The sequence below is a fragment of the Esox lucius genome, chromosome 9 (assembly GCF_011004845.1).
Source record: "Esox lucius isolate fEsoLuc1 chromosome 9, fEsoLuc1.pri, whole genome shotgun sequence".
Classification (NCBI taxonomy): Eukaryota; Metazoa; Chordata; class Actinopteri; order Esociformes; family Esocidae; genus Esox; species Esox lucius.
Window position 1 is genome coordinate 5,746,437 of NC_047577.1, and position 22,828 is coordinate 5,769,264.

The 22,828-nt window shown below is 41.6% G+C and overlaps 1 protein-coding gene and 1 long non-coding RNA gene across 2 annotated transcripts; both read right to left on the reverse strand.

Moving 5' to 3' along the window:
• Positions 1 to 10,754: 10,754 nt before the first annotated feature.
• LOC117594917 (golgin subfamily A member 6-like protein 7) lies at positions 10,755 to 11,135 on the reverse strand (the record flags this gene model as incomplete). Its single annotated transcript, XM_034294466.1, has 2 exons — positions 10,887 to 11,135; positions 10,755 to 10,805 (listed from the first exon to the last, which is right to left on the reverse strand). Coding segments are annotated over exons 1-2 (300 nt in total), but the record flags the coding sequence as incomplete, so codon positions are not given.
• Positions 11,136 to 14,529: 3,394 nt separating this feature from the next.
• Positions 14,530 to 15,005, reverse strand: LOC117594865. Its single transcript, XR_004576124.1, has 3 exons — positions 14,969 to 15,005; positions 14,728 to 14,832; positions 14,530 to 14,616 (listed from the first exon to the last, which is right to left on the reverse strand). It is a non-coding gene; the product is annotated as an uncharacterized LOC117594865 (long non-coding RNA).
• Between the last annotated feature and the right edge of the window lie 7,823 nt (positions 15,006 to 22,828).

Consider the following 22,828-nt stretch of genomic DNA (forward strand, 5'->3'; position numbering starts at 1 on the left):
TCTTAAATAGAAAGCTAACTTCGCAGGTCCAATTGTTGCGAGAGTAGGCTGAGAAGGTGCCAGTCGCAGAATTATAAAGAAGAAAAGCGTTTTATTTACTCAATTAAAAACGCGGGTAAACTGGCACTGCTCAAAATGCACTCATTAGAACATAAAGTACTGTCAACCGGCAAAGACTGGGTACAGATCTACAGCTAACTGCGGATCTGAAGTCGAACATCTAAAACAACATGAGACAATAAAGCACAATGGCAAGGGGATCGAGCACAGAGGTAACTGATATACATGATGATGGAATGGGGAACAGGAGGGTCCAGGTATCGTTCGTTTACTTTGGACAACGAAATAATGAGCAAACGACTCATTTTTTCATTTCTTTGTTTATTCAGAAAAACAAACATTTGTAAGTAATTTTTTGGTTTCCTTGTTCCTGCACAACAGTCAGAAAAACCTGATGTAACTGTCGTGTCTGTTACTCCCAAACACAAACCGTATGTTTAAAAGACTGGGCCAATTGCCAAAGCACTTTGATGGCATTATGGTGCACTGCTCCATTACGGACCTGGGATCAAGTGTGGTTTTATACGTCTGTTTTGTAACTGTATTGTGTTTTTGCTGAAATGAATTCCCCTTCTATGTTAGATGTTTTAAGCCTATCATCAAATCAGGTTTTTACCTGCATTTTCTCTTTTACTTTTGAACTTGTTTGTCATCATTCCATTTGATAAGGAAGACATGTTCATGGCTTCAAAACGAAGCTAAATTCAACAATAAGATTACGATCTAACGTCTGAAAGAATCGAAAAATGTCAATTCTGTCTTAATTTACATATTCTATAATTCTTCAGAATTTAGTATAGCTATTTAGAATTGTGTCCCCATGGTCCTTTACTTGCCTATACTCTGTGTGTCTGGTCACGTTATTTTATCAGAATGTTTATGTTACAAATGTTTATCTCTGGTCTGACTACAGAATCTAGGGTCATGCCTATGCTGAACCCACCAGTAGATCAGTCTGTTTTACAACCTGGTGTCAGGAGGCATAGATTGGAATGTGTCCCTAGATGATAACGGGGTCTATACTGCAGGACTAGTCTTGGTATCTTCATGTAGTAAACCAACCCCCACAACCTTTGTTTGGGGATATAAACCAGAGCAGGGTTTGGGGAAGCTCTCTCGCATTTCCTGAATTCTGCATGCTTCTCTGCTCCTGCAAACACCTCATATCTCTGGAGTACGTTAATCTTTGATACTAGTGCTGTATTTGTAATACTCTCTTTATATATTAAATTCATTTGTTACATTAATTAATTGACAATTTGGAATTAATCAAAAACGGGTCTGAATCCAGTTCCTTGAAGACGGATGACTGAAAGACACCGGCACATGTGGGATTGATCCAAAATGGCGCCCTATTTCTTTCATAGTAACTACTTCTGATCATTGTGATGGAAATTCCAATGAATCGACACTCGGAGTAAGGAACACAGAGACAAAGTTCTCTTTGTACATTCGAACAGTTTTATTAACTATTATGCACATATGAGAGACGCTTCAACAGCTTACACACACATAATCGTCTGAGGAGTCTCTAACTTAATACATGAACAGTTCGTATTTATATTGTAGAAAGGGGTGTGTTAAGATGCTGCCATCTGTTTACCCCAAAGGGCGGGCTGTCCCCCCACCTTATCCTTCTCAACTCCTGAGGAGACACAATATCTGGATAATCAACAGAGACACTAAAGGGTTATACAGATTTACGAGTACCCCTCTAATCCACCCGTGCCGGTCAAGGATGTCTCCTATTCAAACACCAGACCCCTCTCTGCATCTTCAACTAGTAACTCATTCATACATGTATAGGATGACAAAGAATACATCTTTCTTCCAGGCAGGAGGACATGGCCCAAATACCTGTTAATCCTCTGATATTATACAGACATGTGTGTCACAATCAAAGTACAGATTTACATATCAGCCAATGGAAAGACAGACATTTCTCAAATGCACCTTAGTTCAAAATTTCCATAACACTCCATCCTCTTGATACCATGTCAAACCTTGGTATCAATCCTTAAACAGTTCACTCATTAGGATGTAGAATGCAACAAAACAGTACTCTTTAACAACATGACCCAGTCAATATTATTACCCTTAATGATTAGAGAACGGAACAAATCTGAAATGTCTGGATCCTCATTTACATTCTTCTAGATCTTTACCTTCGTATTAACTCCAAGATCACACGTTTTCATTATACAGAATCATAATATAGTACAACAAAACCTTTTATGTTAAAATCATAGGTCAAGGGAAATGATTTCAGGTGACATATTGACAGTATGGGATATGCAGCATCGACACGTGAGAGTGTAAACACATATTACTGAATGCATCCTTCAATTTATCACTCTTACAAAGTCCTCTCATGCCAATTAGAAGTACTTTCTAAGTCATCACAGATGTTCTGCTCCTGGACCATTACCTGTTCTGATTCTATTCTCCTTAGTGTGACAGTCTGTCTGCACCAGAGTCATTTGTATCTTTACCATTAAGCCACCTTTTCCTATTTGCTCAGTGTAGGTTAACCTGAATAATGTGGATATGTTTATCCCCATAGGACGACGGTGGTTATTAAATTCTATTATCACCATATAGACCAAATCCATGTTAGCCCCGCTCTGCCTGTCAGGAATGGCTGACGGGGAATAACAGTCCTTATCTGGCGGCATCATTTGTGCTGCCACATCCGCCCAACAATATACCTGCCAGTCTGCTACTGAAAATGGGATAGGGGTTAACATAGGAGAACGTGAAGATGTTGTTATGTGTTGGCAGATCCAACAATTAGTCATGTTCTTGTGTTTTGCATAGTCAACCATTATCCTAAGGGCTATGTTGTCTGGCTCTAACAGTGCTCTCCTTACTCTACCTGGTTCAGAACGACGTGGTGCAGGAGTAGGAGCTACAGTAGTACGTGCAACTGTTAAGGGACATATCATAGCGGGTCTACCTTTAGGGAAGTCGGGTGATCTGCAAGTGGTGGTACCCCCATTGGTACCGAAACATCAGTAATCCTGGATTACTCCTAGTGGTTTGGAAATGTTAACAGTACAATAAACATCATCATAACATCTCCATTTATTCACATGGTTGGGAAAATGGTGTGAGGGGAACATAGAGTTCCCTCCTGTATTCAGGTGAGTCCAATACCACTCATTATCCTTCAATACTGGGCTTGTCAGTACATAGCAATCCCCATCCGGGGGGCAGTTCATCATGTCACAAGAGATTAACAAAGTCTGTTCGAAATCAGACCCTGTCTGTATCTGTGTTTCGGACCTCTTCTCATGGTGTACAAATGTCTCTTTCCTTGCTTCATCAGATGTCATATTTACAATCTGTCCATGATCATCACAGTGCGGTTTAGAAATCCACACTATCAGTATGACGATGATAATACTTAAAAATCAGCAGGCACCCAATGGTGCATCTCATTCCTCCAGACCTCCTGAAGGAGTTCCATGGTTCTTGTCTCTCTGGCTCCATGGTCGCAGGCTGTGTTGGAGTTGATAGTTACTAGCACCACAACCCACGCCACCCTTAGGTAACTTCAATTTACCTATTCTTTCGCCGTATCTTCTAATCATGGAGCCTTCTTACAGTGTGTGGTGTTCAGCAACTTTGACCGCAGACTGAGTGACCAGTTGAACTTGGTATGGACCCAACCAGCGTGGCTTGCTCCAGTGCTTTCTCTTGCAGTCCTTGATGACTACCCAGTCTCCAGGCTTGATGTCGTACAGCGGGCCTTCAATGGGAGTCGGTAGAGCAGCTTTCACACAATTTTGATAATGTCACCAATAAGTCTGTTTCTCTTCTAAAAGAGTTAAAACAAGTTAAAAACCTATCTCAAACAGCCCCCCCCCACCCAACACACTGGTTTTTTCATCAGTGAGTTGAGCGCTCCAGGGGGTCTGTGCCTCTATATACAATTTAGACTATGTAAGACTTCTCCACTTGGTTTTCTAGAACCTAACCTGATGCAGAATTACTTCCTCAGTATCAATTAAAAAATGGCAAAATTTAGTAAACATGTAAGGAATAACAAAATGTGCTTACCCACTTATTCCATAATGCATGAGATTAATATGATTTCTTCTAATCAAATATTAAACAAACTAAACAGTAACACTCCCATCAAATTAGTTATTTCTAAGCTAAACCATTTCAAAATGGTAAGATGTATTCCACTCAATCATAACCATGTTAGATTTTGTATAAAACAAACTTCTCAAAAAACCTAATTAGACAAACACTGTAAAGGGATGTTGATTTTAACAGATGCCAATTTTCTGCTATAACTTTTGGAAACAGAAAAACAAAAATTCTTCATGTAACTCTCTAAATACCTATTTAATTCACTTTGAACTCTATGTTCAACTCTTTATCATCATAGATAATCATTTCATACAATCCCCCCTTGCTTTCACGACAGAGTCAATGGAAAATTACTCCAAGTGAAAGCAAAACCATTACAGGACTGACATGAAAAACATAGATAGATGGGAGGAATCTAACATTCATCCAGTAAAACATCACAAACTGAATATGCAACCAAAACAAACGTTAAAAGGATAAAAACTCCCACAAATAAAGATAAAAAGAAACATCCATAAAGGAAATAAAAACAACGGTACCACACAGTCGCCCGTGTGAAGTAAGCATATTGAAACTCCCAAATTAGCATATCAAAATTAGCATTTCCACAGGCAATGGCCAAACTAAGTTGAGACCAAACAAACAGCATGACTCAACTTTAGATGTATGTCTATGGTACTCAAAATAGTGGCTGACAGCCAAAATCGCTACTTCCATGTATAAGTCATGCAAAGACGTCAAATTTGTTCTAGCAAATAACAATGTTGGATGACTTAAGGTATCCACCCTTACTACAATCCGTCTCAAAACCATACATGTCAACATTAAGGCTATGGAGAGGAAAATGCATGTAGCTTCCACGTAATGTTTGATTATCCCCAAAACTAAACATACTCATGTAGGGGAAATTACCACGGGTGAGGACAGGCAGAAAACTCGAACGGAAAACTTAGAGCAAAGGCCAACCCAGGGGGTGTGCCCCCCTTCCTGGAGCCAAAAACGTGACATGGTCTTCAGACTGCCTGGAGTAAAAGACGTCATGCCTACAATTTAGCTGATAACCTACATTAACTAAAAGTGCAGAGTCATAGCTCCACCCATCTAATATCGTTGCTGTTTGCCCAAAAAATCGCTTATCTCATCAACACAGCAACAGTAGGGGGGAAAAACTCTCAAAATGAAAACAAGTCAACAGAAAACAGACGCATGAAGTTTCCATGGAAAACAGCAAGCTATCTTAAAATTAAAATTTTTTCGCTATGGTCTGCATCCCACTCCATACAAGGAGAGAAAACACTATTTTAACCCCTCATTAAGAATCCACAAGACCATAGTTTACCAAATCAGAGAAGCATCATTATACCAATTTCCAATCTATCCCTCTAATTAAATTTAGGACATTATTTCCATATACAAAACGAAGTTATCAGTCTAACACTCCCACGTGTGCCAGCCATCAGCACAACACTAGAAGGCAAATTCTATTTCGCAATTTCAGCACAAAGGCAAAAGCCGAAAGAGTAGGCCTCGCATAATAACCATATTAACAACGCAGTGTAAGCGTTCACCCAAACGCACACCAAACTATGCAAAACCTTGCGATTTCAAAACTTCCAAGTTATCACCAACCTTGAACACATACACATTATCCCACCAAGGAACACACAATGCAGCCAATCGGAACCCCCGTGCACAGGGATTACCAAAATGGACAAATGCATTTACTAGATGATGACCACAAACAGATAATGACAAATGCCCGGGACTCTGGCCATAACCACACACAGAAGTGGCACACGCATTCACAACTTCTGTAGCATAACCACTGATCCAAACCATAAGCTGACCAACAATTGCGGCAATTTACAGGAGCAATCCCTACTCCCTTCTACTTCTACTGAAAGTATGAGATCCAATCTCAAATGCATATTTAAGTCCAACCTAAATTGCTTATAATTCAGCACTAATCGCAACGCAAAAAGGTTAGCTGCATAGGAATGGGTGTCAGGACACAGAACAAAAACGACATGTTTCTAACTACATTCGCTATTAAACAAAACACCTCAAAAAAAACGCGTAGACATGCTCAACACTTCCAAAGCGGAGCAGAAACGGCCTCCAGACGGCCCACAGCATTTCTTCGCTCACAACGAGAAGGTCCACAGAGCTTGGCCACATCGACTGTAAGACTCCAACGATGCAGTCGCCGGGCAGGATGGGACCATGTATCGGTCCGGCTGAGTGGGGTGACGGGCGATCAGAGGAGAACGAGCCATCTAACCTGAGCAAAAAAACTACAACACAGATCAATATACTCCACACAAACTTTCCCAAAGCTTCCATCACTCTACACCGTCTACACACCGTAGCCTACGCCTTCCAAACAACTTCACATCATGCCTCCTGCAACTTCCATACGTTACCACTTCCATCTCCCTCCAATCAGCGTAGCAGGCCGCGCATCCATCACCGAACGAAAACCCCAGTCGCCGGAAAACCTAATAATACTCCAAGAAACATCCATTCACATGTACATGTACCATAAACATAAACACCGTCGCCAAAAACTTACCACAAAGCTTACCCAACATCAAACGCAGCAAAAAACAAACGCAGCGAAACAAACCCTATTTTATTAACAAATCTCATAACCACCCAAACCCAATGTGCCCCAAAACATATACCAGCGCCCTAACGCTTTCATCTCAATCAACGTGCCCTTAACATCGTCGATAGACCCGTCGGCCCGTAAGTGAGATGTTCAAGGCCCTAACCCTGTCTGCAGAATTCAAATGTGCCCTAACACGTCCTAACGCAAAAAGGAGTCCTAACCCCCGTATAAATGCGCCCAAAACGCAAACTAAAGTGCCCTTAACTCCCGAGTTCGAAATTTAAGCCCAGGTATACCTGTACTGATCAGGCACGAGTCCCAGCTCCAGTCAGGCACTCTTTCTCAGCCCGTCAAAGGATAAGCCTCTTCTGGACGATACTAGAATTCCAGAGCTATCTCTGGCCGTGCACGGTTAAACAGATTTACGAGTACCCCTCTAATCCGCTGGTGCCGGTCAAGGATTCCTCCTATTCAAACACCAGACCCCTCTCGGCATCTTTAACTAGTAACTCATTCATACATGTATATGACGACAAAGAATACATCCTTCTTCTAGGCAGGAGGACATGGCCCAAATACCTAATAATCCTCTGATATTATACAGACGTGTGTCACAATCAAAGTAATGATTTACATATCAGCCAATGGAAAGACAGACATTTCTCAAATGCACCTTAGTTCAAAATTTCCATAACATCATGTGTCTGGTGCCATGAAGTGAGCAGGGAGCCATTTGGAGCCCTCCACATGCATCTCCCACAGTAGGAACTTTCCTCTTGAGGAGCGATCAGATGTTAACTTCACCTGATGCCCTGATCCAGGTCTGGGAGGAGATCCCCCAAGACACCATCCACTGTCTCATCAGGAGCATGGTTGGTGATTTTGGTTTCCATTGACCATTGTTACGTCAGTTTGTTCTCAATGCAATGTAGAGAATAAGATTTAGATTTTGAGGTTTAATATATTTCGTTCATCAAGACCTGATGTGTGATTTAGGTGTTCCCTTAATTTTTGAGCAGTGTATATATCGATTTTCTAAGCCTTAACTATATTCAGTTAAGCCCAAAAGTATTCATTCCCATGCCATGTTTAGATCTATAGTGAATTTCTATTTGACCAATAGGTTTCTTCTGGCTGGAAATGACATAAACAAGTAACAAAACGCGGTAAGACATTGTGCTGGAGATACAAATGAATAACGTTTGTATCAGCAGCAGGAAAAGAGAGGTAAGGTCTGATTTTGGCAATGTTGCAGAGATGGAAGAATGAAGATTTTACAGTCTGTTTAATGTGCTGATCAAAGGAGAGTGTAGAGTCCAGAATGACGCCAAATGTATGTGTGTGGGAGGATGCAGAAACAACGGTTTGGTTCCAATTAATTCTGTTTTGTCACTGTTCAGTTTGAGGACGTTTTCCTTCATCCATGCTTTTATTGCAGTCAGGCAGAATTCAATATGGGTCAGAGGTGGGTCAGTGAGAGATTTGGTGGCTAGATATATTTGTGTATCATCAGCATAGCAGTGGAAATTAAGGCAGAAGTGATGGAGCATTTGACCAAGGGGAAAGATGTAGATGATGAAGAGTAGGGGACCAAGTACTGAGCCCTGGGGGACACCTTGAGTGACTGTGGCTGAGTTTGAGTTTAGGCCTTTGAGTGAAATGTAATGGGTTTGTTTAGTGAGATAGGAGTTCAGCCAGGAGAGTGCAGTTCCCTCAGCACCCAGCACCTCAAGCCTGGTGAGCAGAATCTGGTGGTTAACGGTGTCAAAGGTAGCACTCAGGTCGAGGAGAATCAGGATGTTGAGGGAACCGGCATCAGCAGAGAGGAGAAGGTCATTGACAACTTTGAGGAGTGCAGTTTCTGTAGTGTGGTTTGGCTGGAAACCGGACTGAAGAGGCTCATACAGATTGTTTTTGAAGAGGTAGGTTTGGATCTGTGAGGCAACAATTCTTTCAGGAGTTTTTGCCAGGGAGGGGGGGTTGGAGATTGGGTGGAAATTGTAAAGGATGGTGTTGTCTAGTCCAGGTTTCTTTAGGATGGGCTGACAGCAGCAGCTTTGTAGCAGGAGGGGACAGTACCGTTTGGGAGGGAGAGGTTGACTATCCTTGTGATGTGTGGACAGGGAGAAGATAAGGAGGCTTTAAGCAGGACTGTGGGAAGAGGATAGAGAGTGCAGGTAGTATTTATGGATGTCATTATGAGTTTTGTGATGTAAGGGGAATCAACCGGACTGAATGAGGAGAGGTGAAAGTCCTGGGCAGGAGGTGGACAAATAGGGAGGTAAACAATAGGGGGGCTGTGGTAGATTTATTAGATAGTGAGGAGTTTATTGTTGTTATTTTATCTTTAGAAACGGCAAAAAAGAGTTGGCAAGTTTAGTGGAGGGGCTAGAGAGTCATTGCAGGGGTGAAGTAGTTTGCTGACAGTAGAGAACAGGGTCTGGGTGTTCATACAGGAGCTGTTGATTTTGTTTGAGATGTAGGATGACCTAGCAGCACTGAGGACATTTCTGCAAACTGAAAGGTGGAGTTTGTAGGCTTCAGTGTAAACAGTCCCACTTTACAGCATCTTTGGGTCCCTGAAAAGTGCTATATAAATATAATGTATTATTATTATCACAGTGAGCCACAATTTCTCGCCCGGCGTTCAAGTCGAAGACCAACTTGCTTCAAGGTACGAAGCTCCGATGTAAACCAGGGGGATGAGGAAAGAAACATGTCTAGTTTTTAGTGGTGCCAGAGAGTTGAGGGAGACATGGCAGTGTTGAGATGGTTAGCTTGTTCTTCAGGTGATTTGAGGGTGGAATCAATCGGAAGAGCAGAGTAGATGGCGTCTAATAGTTGGAGAGGGTCGACAGCTTTGATGTTACGAAAGGAAAATATATTAAGTTGTCACTTTTTGATTTGAATTAGGGAAGAAAATGAACATTTCCACAATATTCAAATTTCTTTAAATGCACCTCTATATCTACCCATTCTCCTCTTCCAACATCCTCCTCTTTTCTTTCATCTTTCTCCTCACTTCTCTCATCTTCTTCCTCTCCTCTCTCATTTTGCATCTTTCCTCTTTTATCTTCCACATCTCCTCTTTCAGCCACCACATATCATCTTTCATCTTCATGCTCACATCAATCATCTTCCTCATCTCCTCATTTTTCTCATTTCCCTCCTCTTCCATCTTTCTCATATATTCTTCAGTCTTCCTGATCTCTATTTCTCTCTTTTTTCCATCCTCTTCCATCTTCATTACTTCCTGTTCCATATTTTTTACCTCGTATTCTATTTTTTTCCATTCATAATATCTCTCCCTTTCTTTCAATTCCATCATCCTCGTCTCCATTTCCATCTTTTTTATATTCTCTTTCATCTTCTTCAACTCTTTTTCCATCTTTCTTACACCTAGTTCAATTTCTCTCATCTCCTCCTGTCTTTTATTTTCCTCCACTTCCATTTTATTAATTTCCTCTTCCATCTTTCTCCTCTCATCTTTCATTTTTCTTACCTCTTGTTCCATCTTCCTTATTTCCTCCTGTCTTTCATTTTCCTTCTCTTCCATCTTCCTCATCTTTTTTTCATTTTTCCTGAATTGCTCTTCTCTCTTCTTTCCTACGTCTTCCATCTTCTTCATCTCCTCCTTCATATTTTTTACCTGGTCTTTAATTTCTTTCATCTCTTCATTTCTCTCCATTTCCATAGATTCCATCTTACTCGTCTCCACTTCCATCTTCTTTATATTCTCTTTCATTTTCTTCAACTCTTCTTCCATCTTTCTTACAGGTAGTTCCATCTCTCTAATCTCCTTTTGCCTTTTATTTTCCTCCACTTTCATTTTATTAATCTCCTCTTCCATCTCCTGTCTCTCCACTTCCATCTCCTGTCTCTCCTCTTCCATCTTTCTCCTCTCCTCTTCCATCTTTCTCCTCTCCTCTTCCATCTTTCTCCTCTCCTCTTCCATCTTTCTCCTCTCCTCCTGTCTCTCCTCTTCCATCTCCTGTCTCTCCTCTTCCATCTCCTGTCTCTCCTCTTCCATCTTTCTCCTCTCCTCTTCCATCTTCGTCCACTCCTCCTGTCTCTCCTCTTCCATCTCCTGTCTCTCCTCTTCCATCTTTCTCCTCTCCTCTTCCATCATTTCATCCGGTCTTGTATTTTCCTCCATTTCCATCTTCATCATCTCTTCTTCCATAATTTTAATTTGTTTTTCCATCTTTCTCATCTCCTTCTGGCTCTCATTTTCCTTCTCTTCTATCTTCCTTATCTGATCTTTCATCGCCCTCATATTCTTTTGTGTCATCTTATCCTTCTCCTCCAATTTTTTCCATTCTTCCTGTCGTTTCTTATCATCCTCTTTACTGTTCTCTTCCATCTTCCTCCACTCCTCCTGTCTCTCCTTTTCCATCTTTCTCCACTCCTCCTGTCTCTCCTTTTCCATCTTCCTCCACTCCTCCTGTCTCTCCTCTTCCATCTTCCTCCAACCCTCTTGTATCTTTTTCTCCTCATCCATATTCCTTTCCTCCATCCTTGGCTTCAACTCTGGTCCCCGTATTGTCCCGGCTCCACCTAAAGCTCCTCCTGCAAATCCTCCTATCGCTGCTCCTCCTGCTGCTAAAGCTCCTATCCCTAATGATTTCCATACACCTTTATGTCCCTTCTTTCCCTCTTCCATCTTTCTACTCTCTTCTTCCATCTTTCTACTCTCCTCTTCCATCTTTCTCCTCTCCTCTTCCATCTTTCTCCTCTCCACTTCCATCTTTCTCCTCTCCTCCTGTCTCTCCTCTTCCATCTTCATCCTCTCCTCCTGTCTCTCCTCTTCCATCTTCCTTCTCTCCTCCTGTCTCTCCTTTTCCATATTCCTTCTCTCCTCCTGTTTCTCCTCTTCCATCTTCCTTCTCTCCTCTTCCATCTTTCTCCTCTCCTCTTCCATCTTTCTACTCTCCTCTTCCATCTTTCTACTCTCCTCTTCCATCTTTCTACTCTCCTCTTCCATCTTTCTCCTCTCCTCCTGTCTCTCCTCTTCCATCTTCCTGTTCTCCTCCTGTCTCTCATTTTCCATCTTCCTTCTCTCCTCCTGTTTCTCCTCTTCCATCTTCCTTCTCTCCTCCTGTCTCTCCTTTTCCATATTCCTTCTCTCCTCTTCCATCTTTCTCCTCTCCTCTTCCATCTTTCTACTCTCCTCTTCCATCTTTCTACTCTCCTCTTCCATCTTTCTACTCTCCTCTTTCATCTTTCTCCTCTCCTCTTCCATCTTCCTTCTCTCCTCTTCCATCTTCCTTCTCTCCTGTCTTTCCTCATCCATCTTCCTCCTCTCCTCTCTTTTGTCCTTTTCCATCTTCTTCACCTTGTCTGTTTTCACCTCTTTTTGCCTCTTCTTTTCCTTCTCTTGTTTATGGCTCATATCTGTAATGCATAATAAAAATCTGTTTTGACAAATGTTTTTACAAATAAACCTAATTCTGTATGCAGATAAGCTTAAAGCCCTGTTATATTTAAATAACACATGAGGGGTGTAGTATATGGTGAATACACCATGGCAAAGGGCTGTATTTAGCCATGACACAGTCTGTCCTTGTGGTATATTGGCCATGCTGTATAGAACAACCCCTCATTTTGTTTGCATTAAACTGAGGCCCTGGCACAACAGAATGTGAAAAGGTTTAATGGAGTGTGGAAATTCCACAGGCACTGTAGGTCCTGAAACTAAATTATCTTAAAAAAAAATACCACTTACATTGAGGAAAAAAGTTATTTGATCCCCTTGCTGATTTTGTACGTTTGCCCACTGAAAAAGAAATGATCAGTCTACAATTTTAATGGTAGGTTTATTTGAACAGTGAGAGACAGAATAACAAAAAAAATAAAAATAAATAAAAATAAAAAGATCCTCCCGTGTAGTTCTGGACTGATTCCTCACCGTTCTCATGATCATTGCACTCCAGGAGGTGAGCTCTTGCATGGAGCCCCAGAGAGAGTGTTGTGGAAATGTCTTTATACAATGTATTCTCACTGATTAAAGGACTGAGTCCCACTGTTTAGATAGGTAGAGGAATGTGGGGGATCTGGCATTTGCATAGGGGGCATCATTGACTGGTATCAGCTGATGAAAGGGTTACTCTTTATCTCCTTATCTGTCTTAACTCACCAGGGCATCTATTGTCTGTTCGGGTTCGAATGGAATCCTTAGAGTTGAAGAAGGTATTTATGGGGGGAAGGAGAGCTGTCCTTGGTGTGAACCTTTGGGTAAACACTACAGTAAACATTATGGCAGGAAGGATAAGGTGGGGGAAGATAGCATTTGACTTGTGTGATGGAACAAAGGGAATGTGTCCTGATTGAGCTGGAATGTCCAGGATTTGTCACACCCCTCTCCTGTCTTTAAATACTGTTGATTGCCTGTTTTTATTCAGTAACTATTCACTGTTACCTTGTAACCTGCCTATTCTCTCCTTGCAAGTTTCATTAAAACTGTTTATTGCGCAATTGATTTTTCCTGTCTTACCTACCATTTTCATAGAACTATTTGGACTTTAGAAATTGCCATCACAAGAGTGACAGTTATTTTGTGTTTCTTCCATTTGCGATAAATCACACCAGCTGTTGTCACCTTCTCACCAAGCTGCTTGGCGATGGTCGTGTAGCCCATTCCAGCCTTGTGTAGGTCTACAATCTTGTCCCTGACATCCTTGGACAGCTCTTTGGTCTTGGCCATGGTGGAGAGTTTGGAATTGATTGATTGCTTCTGTGGACAGGTGTCTTTTATATAGGTAACAAGCTGAGATTAGGAGCACTCCCTTTAAGAGAGGGAGCCAGAAGCCTGGGAGCCAGAAATCTTTGATTGAGAGGGGATCAAATACTTATTTCACTCATTAAAATCACTTTATAGCATATTTGACATGCGTTTTTATGGATTTTTTTGTTGTTATTCTGCCTCTCACTGTTCAAATAAACCTACCATTAAAATAATAGACTGATCATTTCTTTGTCAGTGGGCAAACTAACAAAATCAGCAGAGGATTAAATATTTTTTCCCTCACTGTAACTTAATAGACATTTACAAGTAAGTTTGAAAAAGGGCAACGTTTAGGTCTTTCTTTCCAGGATTGTGTTACCTGTAGCTCTTTTCAATTGATCTTCCAGCATCATCTGCATTTTTCTTAGGTCAACAAGGAGATGGACTAGTAATGCTGTGGAAACAGAAAATACAGTATGAATCTAAATCATAGTTAACCACAATAAAACAATTAAATTCAGCATCACCTGACCACATTAAGAGGATATTCATAGTATGGTTACAGAATAATTTCACCACTTTCAACCATACTTCTTTAGTACAATGAAAACTGTGTGGGTGATTCTAACGTAAAAAAAAAAAAACATTACAAATTGCAGTGATACAGTTATGACTGTAAAAGGGAAAACAGCTGTAAAGGGTGTTGAGACTTCATCCTCAGTGTGATTCTCCCAGCTGAAATTAAGCAAATTTTGTATAACTTAAGAAGGTTGACATTTCTCAGCAGAATAGGATTTCCCTGTAGTTTATGGACCCAGCATGAGTAGTATATTCTGTAATAAGGGTATTCAAATATACACCATGACCTGGTGCCATGAGATCTTGACTTTTCTGGTTCCATGGGATCTTGACATTTCTGGTGCCATGAGATCTTGACATTTCTGGTTCCATGGGATCTTGACATTTCTGGTGCCATGGGATCTTGACATTTCTGGTGCCATGGGATCTTGACATTTCTGGTGCCATGGGATCTTGACATTTCTGGTGCCATGGGATCTTGACATTTCTGGTGCCATGGGATCTTGACATTTCTGGTGCCATGGGATCTTGGAAGGGACATCTAATTTTCCAACAAATAATGTCAGTGAAATAGACAGCATAGACACACACTTGGCAGTTGCACGAATGCATCAGCAGACGGAACATACAACTTTAGCAATAAGAACATTACCCAGAACCATGGGTGTGGCAGAAACCATGGGAACAGCAGGAACAATGAGTAAACAAGGATCCGCAGGTAAAGCAGAGCCAATAGGTGGTGCGTGGCCAGAAGAGTCTGTGGTGAAAGCAGATTAGAAATTATATTAATGATTTATTTAGAGCCCATGTCTGTGATGCATTATAATATGCAACCATTATTATTTGAACATAAAGGTATTACTAGAAACATATATCATTGAAACTATACTCACTGTTAGCTCTTTCTTCTTGCTCAGGTAAACGTTCTGTAAAAAATAAATAAATCATTTTACTTTTATTAACCAGGTTGTTTAAACCCTGAAAGCAGGTTGGCTGAAAGCTGTGGTGTATCAGACTGCACACCAACTTACTGTAGAGTGCATCGATAACAAGTTTATAATAACATTAAGACACCTTAGAAGTTTGTAGTAAATGGCTTGATCCAGGCACTTTGTGTTTATCATGCGTAAAAAGCTTGATAACCAGACCTCCGCTTTCGTGACTTTTTAAAAACCTCTATTCAGTAAATGTATCAGATTTCCAAGTAGTATTTTTCATGCCAACAACAAAATCTCAGCAAACAACATTTCCAGGGGACTTTGACTCGACCTCCTGACATTTCAGGGACATCCCAATTAAGTGTGTTTGGAGGTATAAATCCCTGGAATGTCAAAGGCTTCAATCTTGTTGTGGCTTGACGTAAATCTCTTTCTTAATAGAATTGTGTCACCTGTTGAACTCTTCCCTGCTCCCATCTTCCAGAACAATCCTCCGATCAGCAGATTTTAGTAATGCTGTTGAAAAACAAAAAAAATGTATGTTGCTGAATCATTCACAGAAGTGTCACTATCACTGACCATAAGAATCATAACAATGAATGTTATTACTTGACACTCAAGCACATCTTCCAAAATAATTGTTATAATATCTGTGTTGTTATGAAAATAATTTTGGCCTACATAAAGATCTAATGCAACACAATGTCATACAATCATGGTCTTAGTATCAATAAATAAGTAAACCATGTTAAATAGTCAGTCATAGTAACGTATGTAACAGTGTGTTCTAACACTTTTCAGTATCGTATTTGTTATTCTCAAGGACTATAATTATTTCTTTACCCTGCAGTTGAAAAGATAAGAAAAAAAAAATACAATTGAAAAAATATTATTAAAAAGCTGGTTCTTTCAGTCTACTTCAGCACAAAAACAAGTAAATAACCCAAGTATGAAAACAATCTGTGCACTTGGATGCACAAGAGGGCTCTGCCCCACACAATTCAAGTCAAAGCATGTTCTCTGTCTCCTCAACGAAATTATTGTTTTGATGCAGGTGAATGTTTCACTGCCTGGTGTGTCATATCCTTAGAGACGGTTCTAGGCATAAGCGGTCAATTAGGGCCCGACCGCTAGGCGTCCTCCAACTGCTAGGGATCCCCCCACCAATAGGGGAGAGGGGGCCCCAAATAAAATTGTATTCAGGGCCCAAAAAGGCTGGAGCCGGCACTGCCTATGCTGAAGTGTTGTGCGTCCATGCAAACGTAAATAATCTTATAGGGTGATATCTATTTTGATTATTGACTGTGTAAATACATGCCCTGTGCTGGACACAGAATTACATTTAAAACATAAGGTGTCTCAGTATGGTGTTGAGTCAGGAGCCACCAGAACAGCTTCAGTGTGTCTTGGAACTCTGATGGATTAATGGAACACCATTCTAACAAAATATATTCCATAATTTGGTGGAAAACACAATGGTCCAAAAATCTCTCACAGGTGTTCTATTGGGTTGAGATCTAGTGACTGCTAAGGCCATAGTAAATAATAGCATGTTCATATTTATCAAACAGTAAGCATTTGGGCTGAAATCTGTCATTCATTCAATTAAAGTTTTGTGAGGCTGATAACTATAATGAACCGATCTTCTGCAGTAGAGATAACTTTGGGTCTTTCTTTCCTGTGGCAGTCTTCAAGAGCCAGTTTCCTGATAGTGCTTTATGGTTTTTGCAATTGCTCTTGAAGAAACTTTCAAAGTTCATAAAATGTTCCAGACTGACTGACTTAAAGTAATGATGGACTGTCATTTCTCTTCGTCTATTTGAGCTGTTCTAGACATAACATGGACTAGATGTAATAACGGTGTTATACCAAACTTACCTTGTCACAACACAAATGATTGGCCCAAACCCATTAAGAAGGAAATAAATTCCACAAATTCACCTTTTAACAAGGCACACCTGTTAACTGAAATATGTTCCTGCTAAATACCTCATGAATCTGGTTGATGGAATGCAAAGAGTGTGCAAAGCTGTTATCAAGGCAAACAATGGCTACTTATAAGAATCTACAGTATGAAATGTATTTTGATTTGTTAACTTTTTTTGGTTGCTACTGTACATGATACAATGTGTTACTTCATTGTTTAAAAAAAAAAAATCTTCTAAATTTTTCTACAATGTGGAAATTTTTTACAAATATATATATTATAATATAAGGTTTTGAATGAGGAACAGAAAGGTTAAAATTACGAGACCACTGCAAATTGAACGCTTAGTTTTCTTACTCAAAACTTTCCTTAAAAAACTTTTTTGGAAAGGAAAGAAAAAGTTGCAGTGGTCTCTTAATTTATATATACTATTTATATGTACTATATACATTTCGTCAAGGTTGTTGCATTTTCTTACCTGTACAGCAGTTGCAGAGGACTATTTTTGTTGGCCAATTTTGTGCACCTTTCTTTCAATTTCACTTGTAACTAATATATCCAATAAGAAAGGGTTGCTAGGCAAAAATAATTCCCAAAGGTTCACTACAATGAACATTCTACTGACAACTAAATGCACAGTACAATTAAATGTGACACAGGCACCCCTTCATGGGAAAACATTAATAATAAAGTGTGTAAATATAATTTATAAAACAATGTAACAATATTCCATTATAATGGAACATGCGTCTGCATTCATTTGTACATTTTTATGGTCTCGGAACTAATCCCTAATATTTTACAACATAACAATCACGTTTCTGTTCGAAAGCCAAGGGTGGCCATGCTAGTGACAAGAGCATTACAAAGAACTCTGGGTTGCTTGACCTTCTGGAACAAGGCAACAATGGCTTCAACATCACAGATTAAGTGAGAAAGTAGCAAATTTTTTCTCCAGTGCTTTCTTTCAGTGTTCCTTTGGATGTTGAAATAGAGTTAAGACAGAAATGTTCTGGTATTTGTGGTGTGGTGGGTTTTTCTGTGCTTGCAGTTAATCCCGTGACAGTTTATTTGTGTGGCACTTTCGCATTTCTGTTTGCATTTTCAGTTCATGTGCTTGAGGCGGGGACAATGCCATGCACTTTTGTCAAGAGATAATGTTAAACTGTCTTTCAAAGAAAGACAATTTAACATTATCTCTTGACAATTAATGTTACAGACAACAATCAAACCTTGTTTGACATGTTTTCCCGACTTAACATATTTAACATTGATCTACCATGACCCTAATATTTAGTGCCATTTGCATGATCAGCGTTAAATAATCCTAATACATTAAACTGTCTGCATATGAAACAGGACACCCTCTTCCTCCAATCACTTCTTGAAGGCAACCTTTTTCAGATAAGCTGAAGTAACGTACTTGCTATCATGGTAAGAAATATTATGACATTATTATGATGTCCCACACTTGGACTTCCTGGTGAGGAACCCATCCAAGTCTGGGGAGCTCATGCCGAGCTGGTAACCTACATCTAGACACACACACACACACAGATCTTGAGAAGTACACAATGGGATAAACCATGACAATAGAATAGATAATGGGATGGACAATGAAAATGGGATGAGCAATGACAATGGGATGAGCAATGACAATGGGATGAGCAATGACAATGGGATGGATAATGACAATGGGATGGATAATGTCAATGGGATAAGCAATGGAATAGATAACGACAATGGGATGGATAATGTCAGTGCGATAGGCACTGGGATGGACAAGGGGATATCTGTATCATATTGCCTATCATTTGTCATAACCCACTATTTATCCTTTTTTCCATCCTGTGTTCAGTATTTTTTTCAAGGTCTTTATAATAACTTGTTTTTTTGTTATGAAAAACACCTTTTTTTTCACTTTTGGACCTCTGATTCAGCCTGACCCCTTTGGTACCTTATCCCTCCAATAAAGCTAATGCGCTCTGCGCTTGAACCATTTTCTCTCCTTGAGTGTGTTCCCCCTCCAAGAACTGCCACCTTAACGTGGTGGAGGGGTTTGAGTACCCGAGTGATCCTAGGAGCTATGTTGTCTGGGGCTATATGCCCCTGGTAGGGTCTCCCAAGGCAAACAGGTCTTAGGCGACGGGTCAGACTAAGAGCGGTTCAAAACCCCCTTAATGAAGAAAAACATTTTGAGTACCGTGACGTCGCCTGGTATGGCGCAGCCGGGGCCCCACCCTGGAGCCAGGCCCGAGGTTGGGGCTCGTATGTGAGCGCCTGGTGGCCGGGCCTTCCCCCATGGGGCCCGGCCGGGCTCAGTCCGAACGGGCGACGTGGGGCCACCCTCCCGTGGGGAGTTTACCCCGGTGAACGAGAGGGTCGTTTCCCTGCGCCTACGGGTCGGGGATAGGTCTCTCACTGTTGTTTGTGCCTACGGGCCGAACGGCAGTGCAGAGAACCCGACCTTCTTGGAGTCTCTGGGAGGGGTGCTGGAAAGTGCTCCGACTGGGGACTCTATTGTTCTACTGGGGGACTTCAACGCCCACGTGGGCAACGACAGTGACACAGTCACAGTTTGTCCATAACGAACACCATGTTCAAGCATAAGGGTGTCCATCAGTGCACGTGGCACCAGGACACCCTAGGCCGCAGGTCGATGATCGACTTTGTTGTCGTCTCATCTGACCTGCGGCCGTATGTCTTGGACACTCGGGTGAAGAGAGGGGCGGAGCTGTCAACTGATCACCACCTGGTGGTGAGTTGGATCCGATGGCGGGGGAGGAAGCTGGACAGAATCGGCAGGCCCAAGCGTACTGTAAGGGTCTGCTGGGAACGTCAGGCCGAGTTTCCTGTCAGAGAGATCTTTAACTCCCACCTCCGGCAGAGTTTCGACAGGATCCCGAGGGAGGTTGGAGATATTGAGTCCGAGTGGACCGTGTTCGCGGCCGCTTGTCGAAGCGGCCGCTCGGAGCTGTGGCCGTAAGGTCTCCGGTGCCTGTCGAGGCGGCAATCCCCGAACCCGGTGGTGGACACCGGAAGTAAGGGATGCCGTCAAGCTGAAGAAGGAGTCCTATCAGGCCTGGTTGGCTTGTGGGACTCCTGAGGCAGCTGACGGGTACCGACAGGCCAAGCGGGCTGCAGCCCGGGTGGTTGTGGAGGCAAAAACTCGGGCCTGGGAGGAGTTCGGTGAGGCCATGGAGAAGGACTGTCGGCTGGCCTCGAAGAGATTCTGGCGCCTCAGGAGAGGGAAACAGTGCCCTACCAACGCTGTTTACAGTAGAGGTGGGCAGCTGTTGACCTCAACTGAGGATGTCGTCGGGCGGTGGAAGGAGTACTTCGAGGATCTCCTCAATCCCGCTGACACGTCTTCCATTGAGAAAGCAGAGGATGAGGGCTCAGAGGTGGACTCGTCCATCACCCGGGCTGAAGTCACAGAGGTGGTCAAGAAACTCCTCGGTGGCAAGGCACCGGGGGTGGATGAGATCCGCCCTGAGTACCTCAAGTCTCTGGATGTTGTGGGGCTGTCTTGGTTGACACGCCTGTGCAACATCGCGTGGCGGTCGGGGACAGTGCCTCTGGGATGGCAGACCGGGGTGGTGGTCCCTCTTTTTAAGAAGGGGGACCGGAGGGTGTGTTCCAACTATAGGGGGATCACACTTCTCAGCCTCCCCGGGAAAGTCTATGCCAGGGTTCTGGAGAGGAGAATACGGCCGATAGTAGAACCTCGGATTCAGGAGGAACAGTGTGGTTTTCGTCCGGGCCGTGGAACACTGGACCAGCTCTATACCCTCTACGGGGTGTTGGAGGGTTCATGGGAGTTTGCCCAACCAATCCACATGTGTTTTGTGGATTTGGAGAAGGCATTCGACTGTGTCCCTCGCGGCATCTTGTGGAGGGTGCTTGGGGAATATGGGGTCCTGGGTCCTTTGCTAAGGGCTGTCAGGTCCCTGTACAACCGAAGCAGGAGCTTGGTCCGCATTGCCGGCAGTAAGTCAGACTTGTTCCCAGTGCATGTTGGACTACGGCAGGGCTGCCCTTTGTCACCGGTTCTGTTCGTAATTTTTATGGACAGAATTTCTAGGCGCAGAACCGTGTGTGGTACTCATGTGTGGTACTCTTACTGCTAACCCAGCACTGGCATCCAGTGTCTACCTTCCACTCCCAGCTCCACATGGCCAGTTAAGACTGAGTGTAGCTGTCAACCCAGTTCCCATGGACTGTGTCCTTAACCCACACCCTCCTTCTGCAAAGCTAGAATCCACCATAAACACCTCCGTGCCATCAGAACCAACCATAAACTTTATGTCGGGTCATTCCGCTTTCCACGGAAGAAGCAGGTCAGTGGTCAAGACACAGGCTCCATCCAAGTACTTCGAACACAAATTTATCCTGTAACTCTGAAATGTGAAGTAATCACATTTCAATTAATGTGTAAATAATACACAGGAGTTTAAAGTAGGCAGAGCGAACGTGTTGGTTAATTAACAGTTTGTTTCTTGTTAGGTGATGCAAAGGCTTATGCCAGTCCCTGAATGGACAAACGTTATATTCTACCATTCTCTTATTTAGGTGACTATTCTGCTGGTTTAGAGAACAGTATTATAAACAGTTGGTCAAATTAAATTTGTTTTCTGTGACTCAAAATGTATTCCATATTAATAAATATGGTTGTGTGCCAATACAAAACTGCTTAATACATCTGTGATTCATTGTAAAATATTTGTTGTTTATTTTATAGTGTAAAAAAAATCAATAAACTGGTACCTGTCCATTTTATAATCATTCACCCATTAAGCCCATTAGTAAAGACAGGAAGTTACAAACAGTGCTTGCTGTTTAAATGTCAAATGGAAAAAACATTGTTAGACCTAGGTAAATCCTCACTCCGCCTAGCTTCTTTCCACTCTCCATTCTTGATTCCTAGGTTTTTTTCAGGGAGGTGAAACAGTCAAGTGAGTTTCTCTAAAATATGAATTATACATTATACAAGTCCATTGTAGCCAATATTTTCAAATAATCTTTGATTCTTTTGGACAAACCTTCCCTTAACAATGAAATGCTATCATACATTTACACAGTTCAGTAGTTTCTTTTCATACTATTTGCCTACAGCACTAAAGGTATTTGTATTTCTCTTTTTTCATTTGTGCTTGTTTAAGTTAGAAAAATAGAACTTCCGTATGAGTGTTACTATGGCAACGTACGTTTAAAGTGTTCTAAATCCTTTATAAATGTGAATAAATACTCAAACATAAATGCGTTAAATAACGTCGTAGGCCTATACACCTCGAGTGGACGAATTTGCTTCAGGATATATAGGAAAAGGTCCGGCGAACTGAATTAAATGTATTGACTTGGGCACCGGATAACCGAGACATTGCCCATACGCCATTGCGTCACAATACGATAACACTAAGAGATTATTGGACTGGCTGTGTTGACATTGAGATCTTTACCTCTCAGTCCGTGAAATCGACTGATTTCAGGGAAAACGAAAGTGAAACGGTCCCTTATAATCTGGCAAACCAACTGGCTGCAAAGGATCATCGTTTTAGGGACCGTGTACTTTTTGGTCATTGGATTATTTTGTACAATGCTGAATGACAAAAAACGGTTATTTCATATTAGATTTCCATTATTTGATTTTCAGTGAAAAACGAATATCGGCCAATTAGGAAATTGCATTTTCCTCTTTTTTTCGTTGTTGAATTTGAAACAAAATTGACTTGATTCCGTTCTGAAGAAATTGGACATGGATTATTGGTAAAGAAAAAAACGAACTTCTCCATCTTTCTATTTTTGTTTTGTTCATAGCAGGAATTCAAGTGCTTTGTTCCTCATAGACTATTAATATGGTCCTCATATAATATGTATAGTGTTTGGAG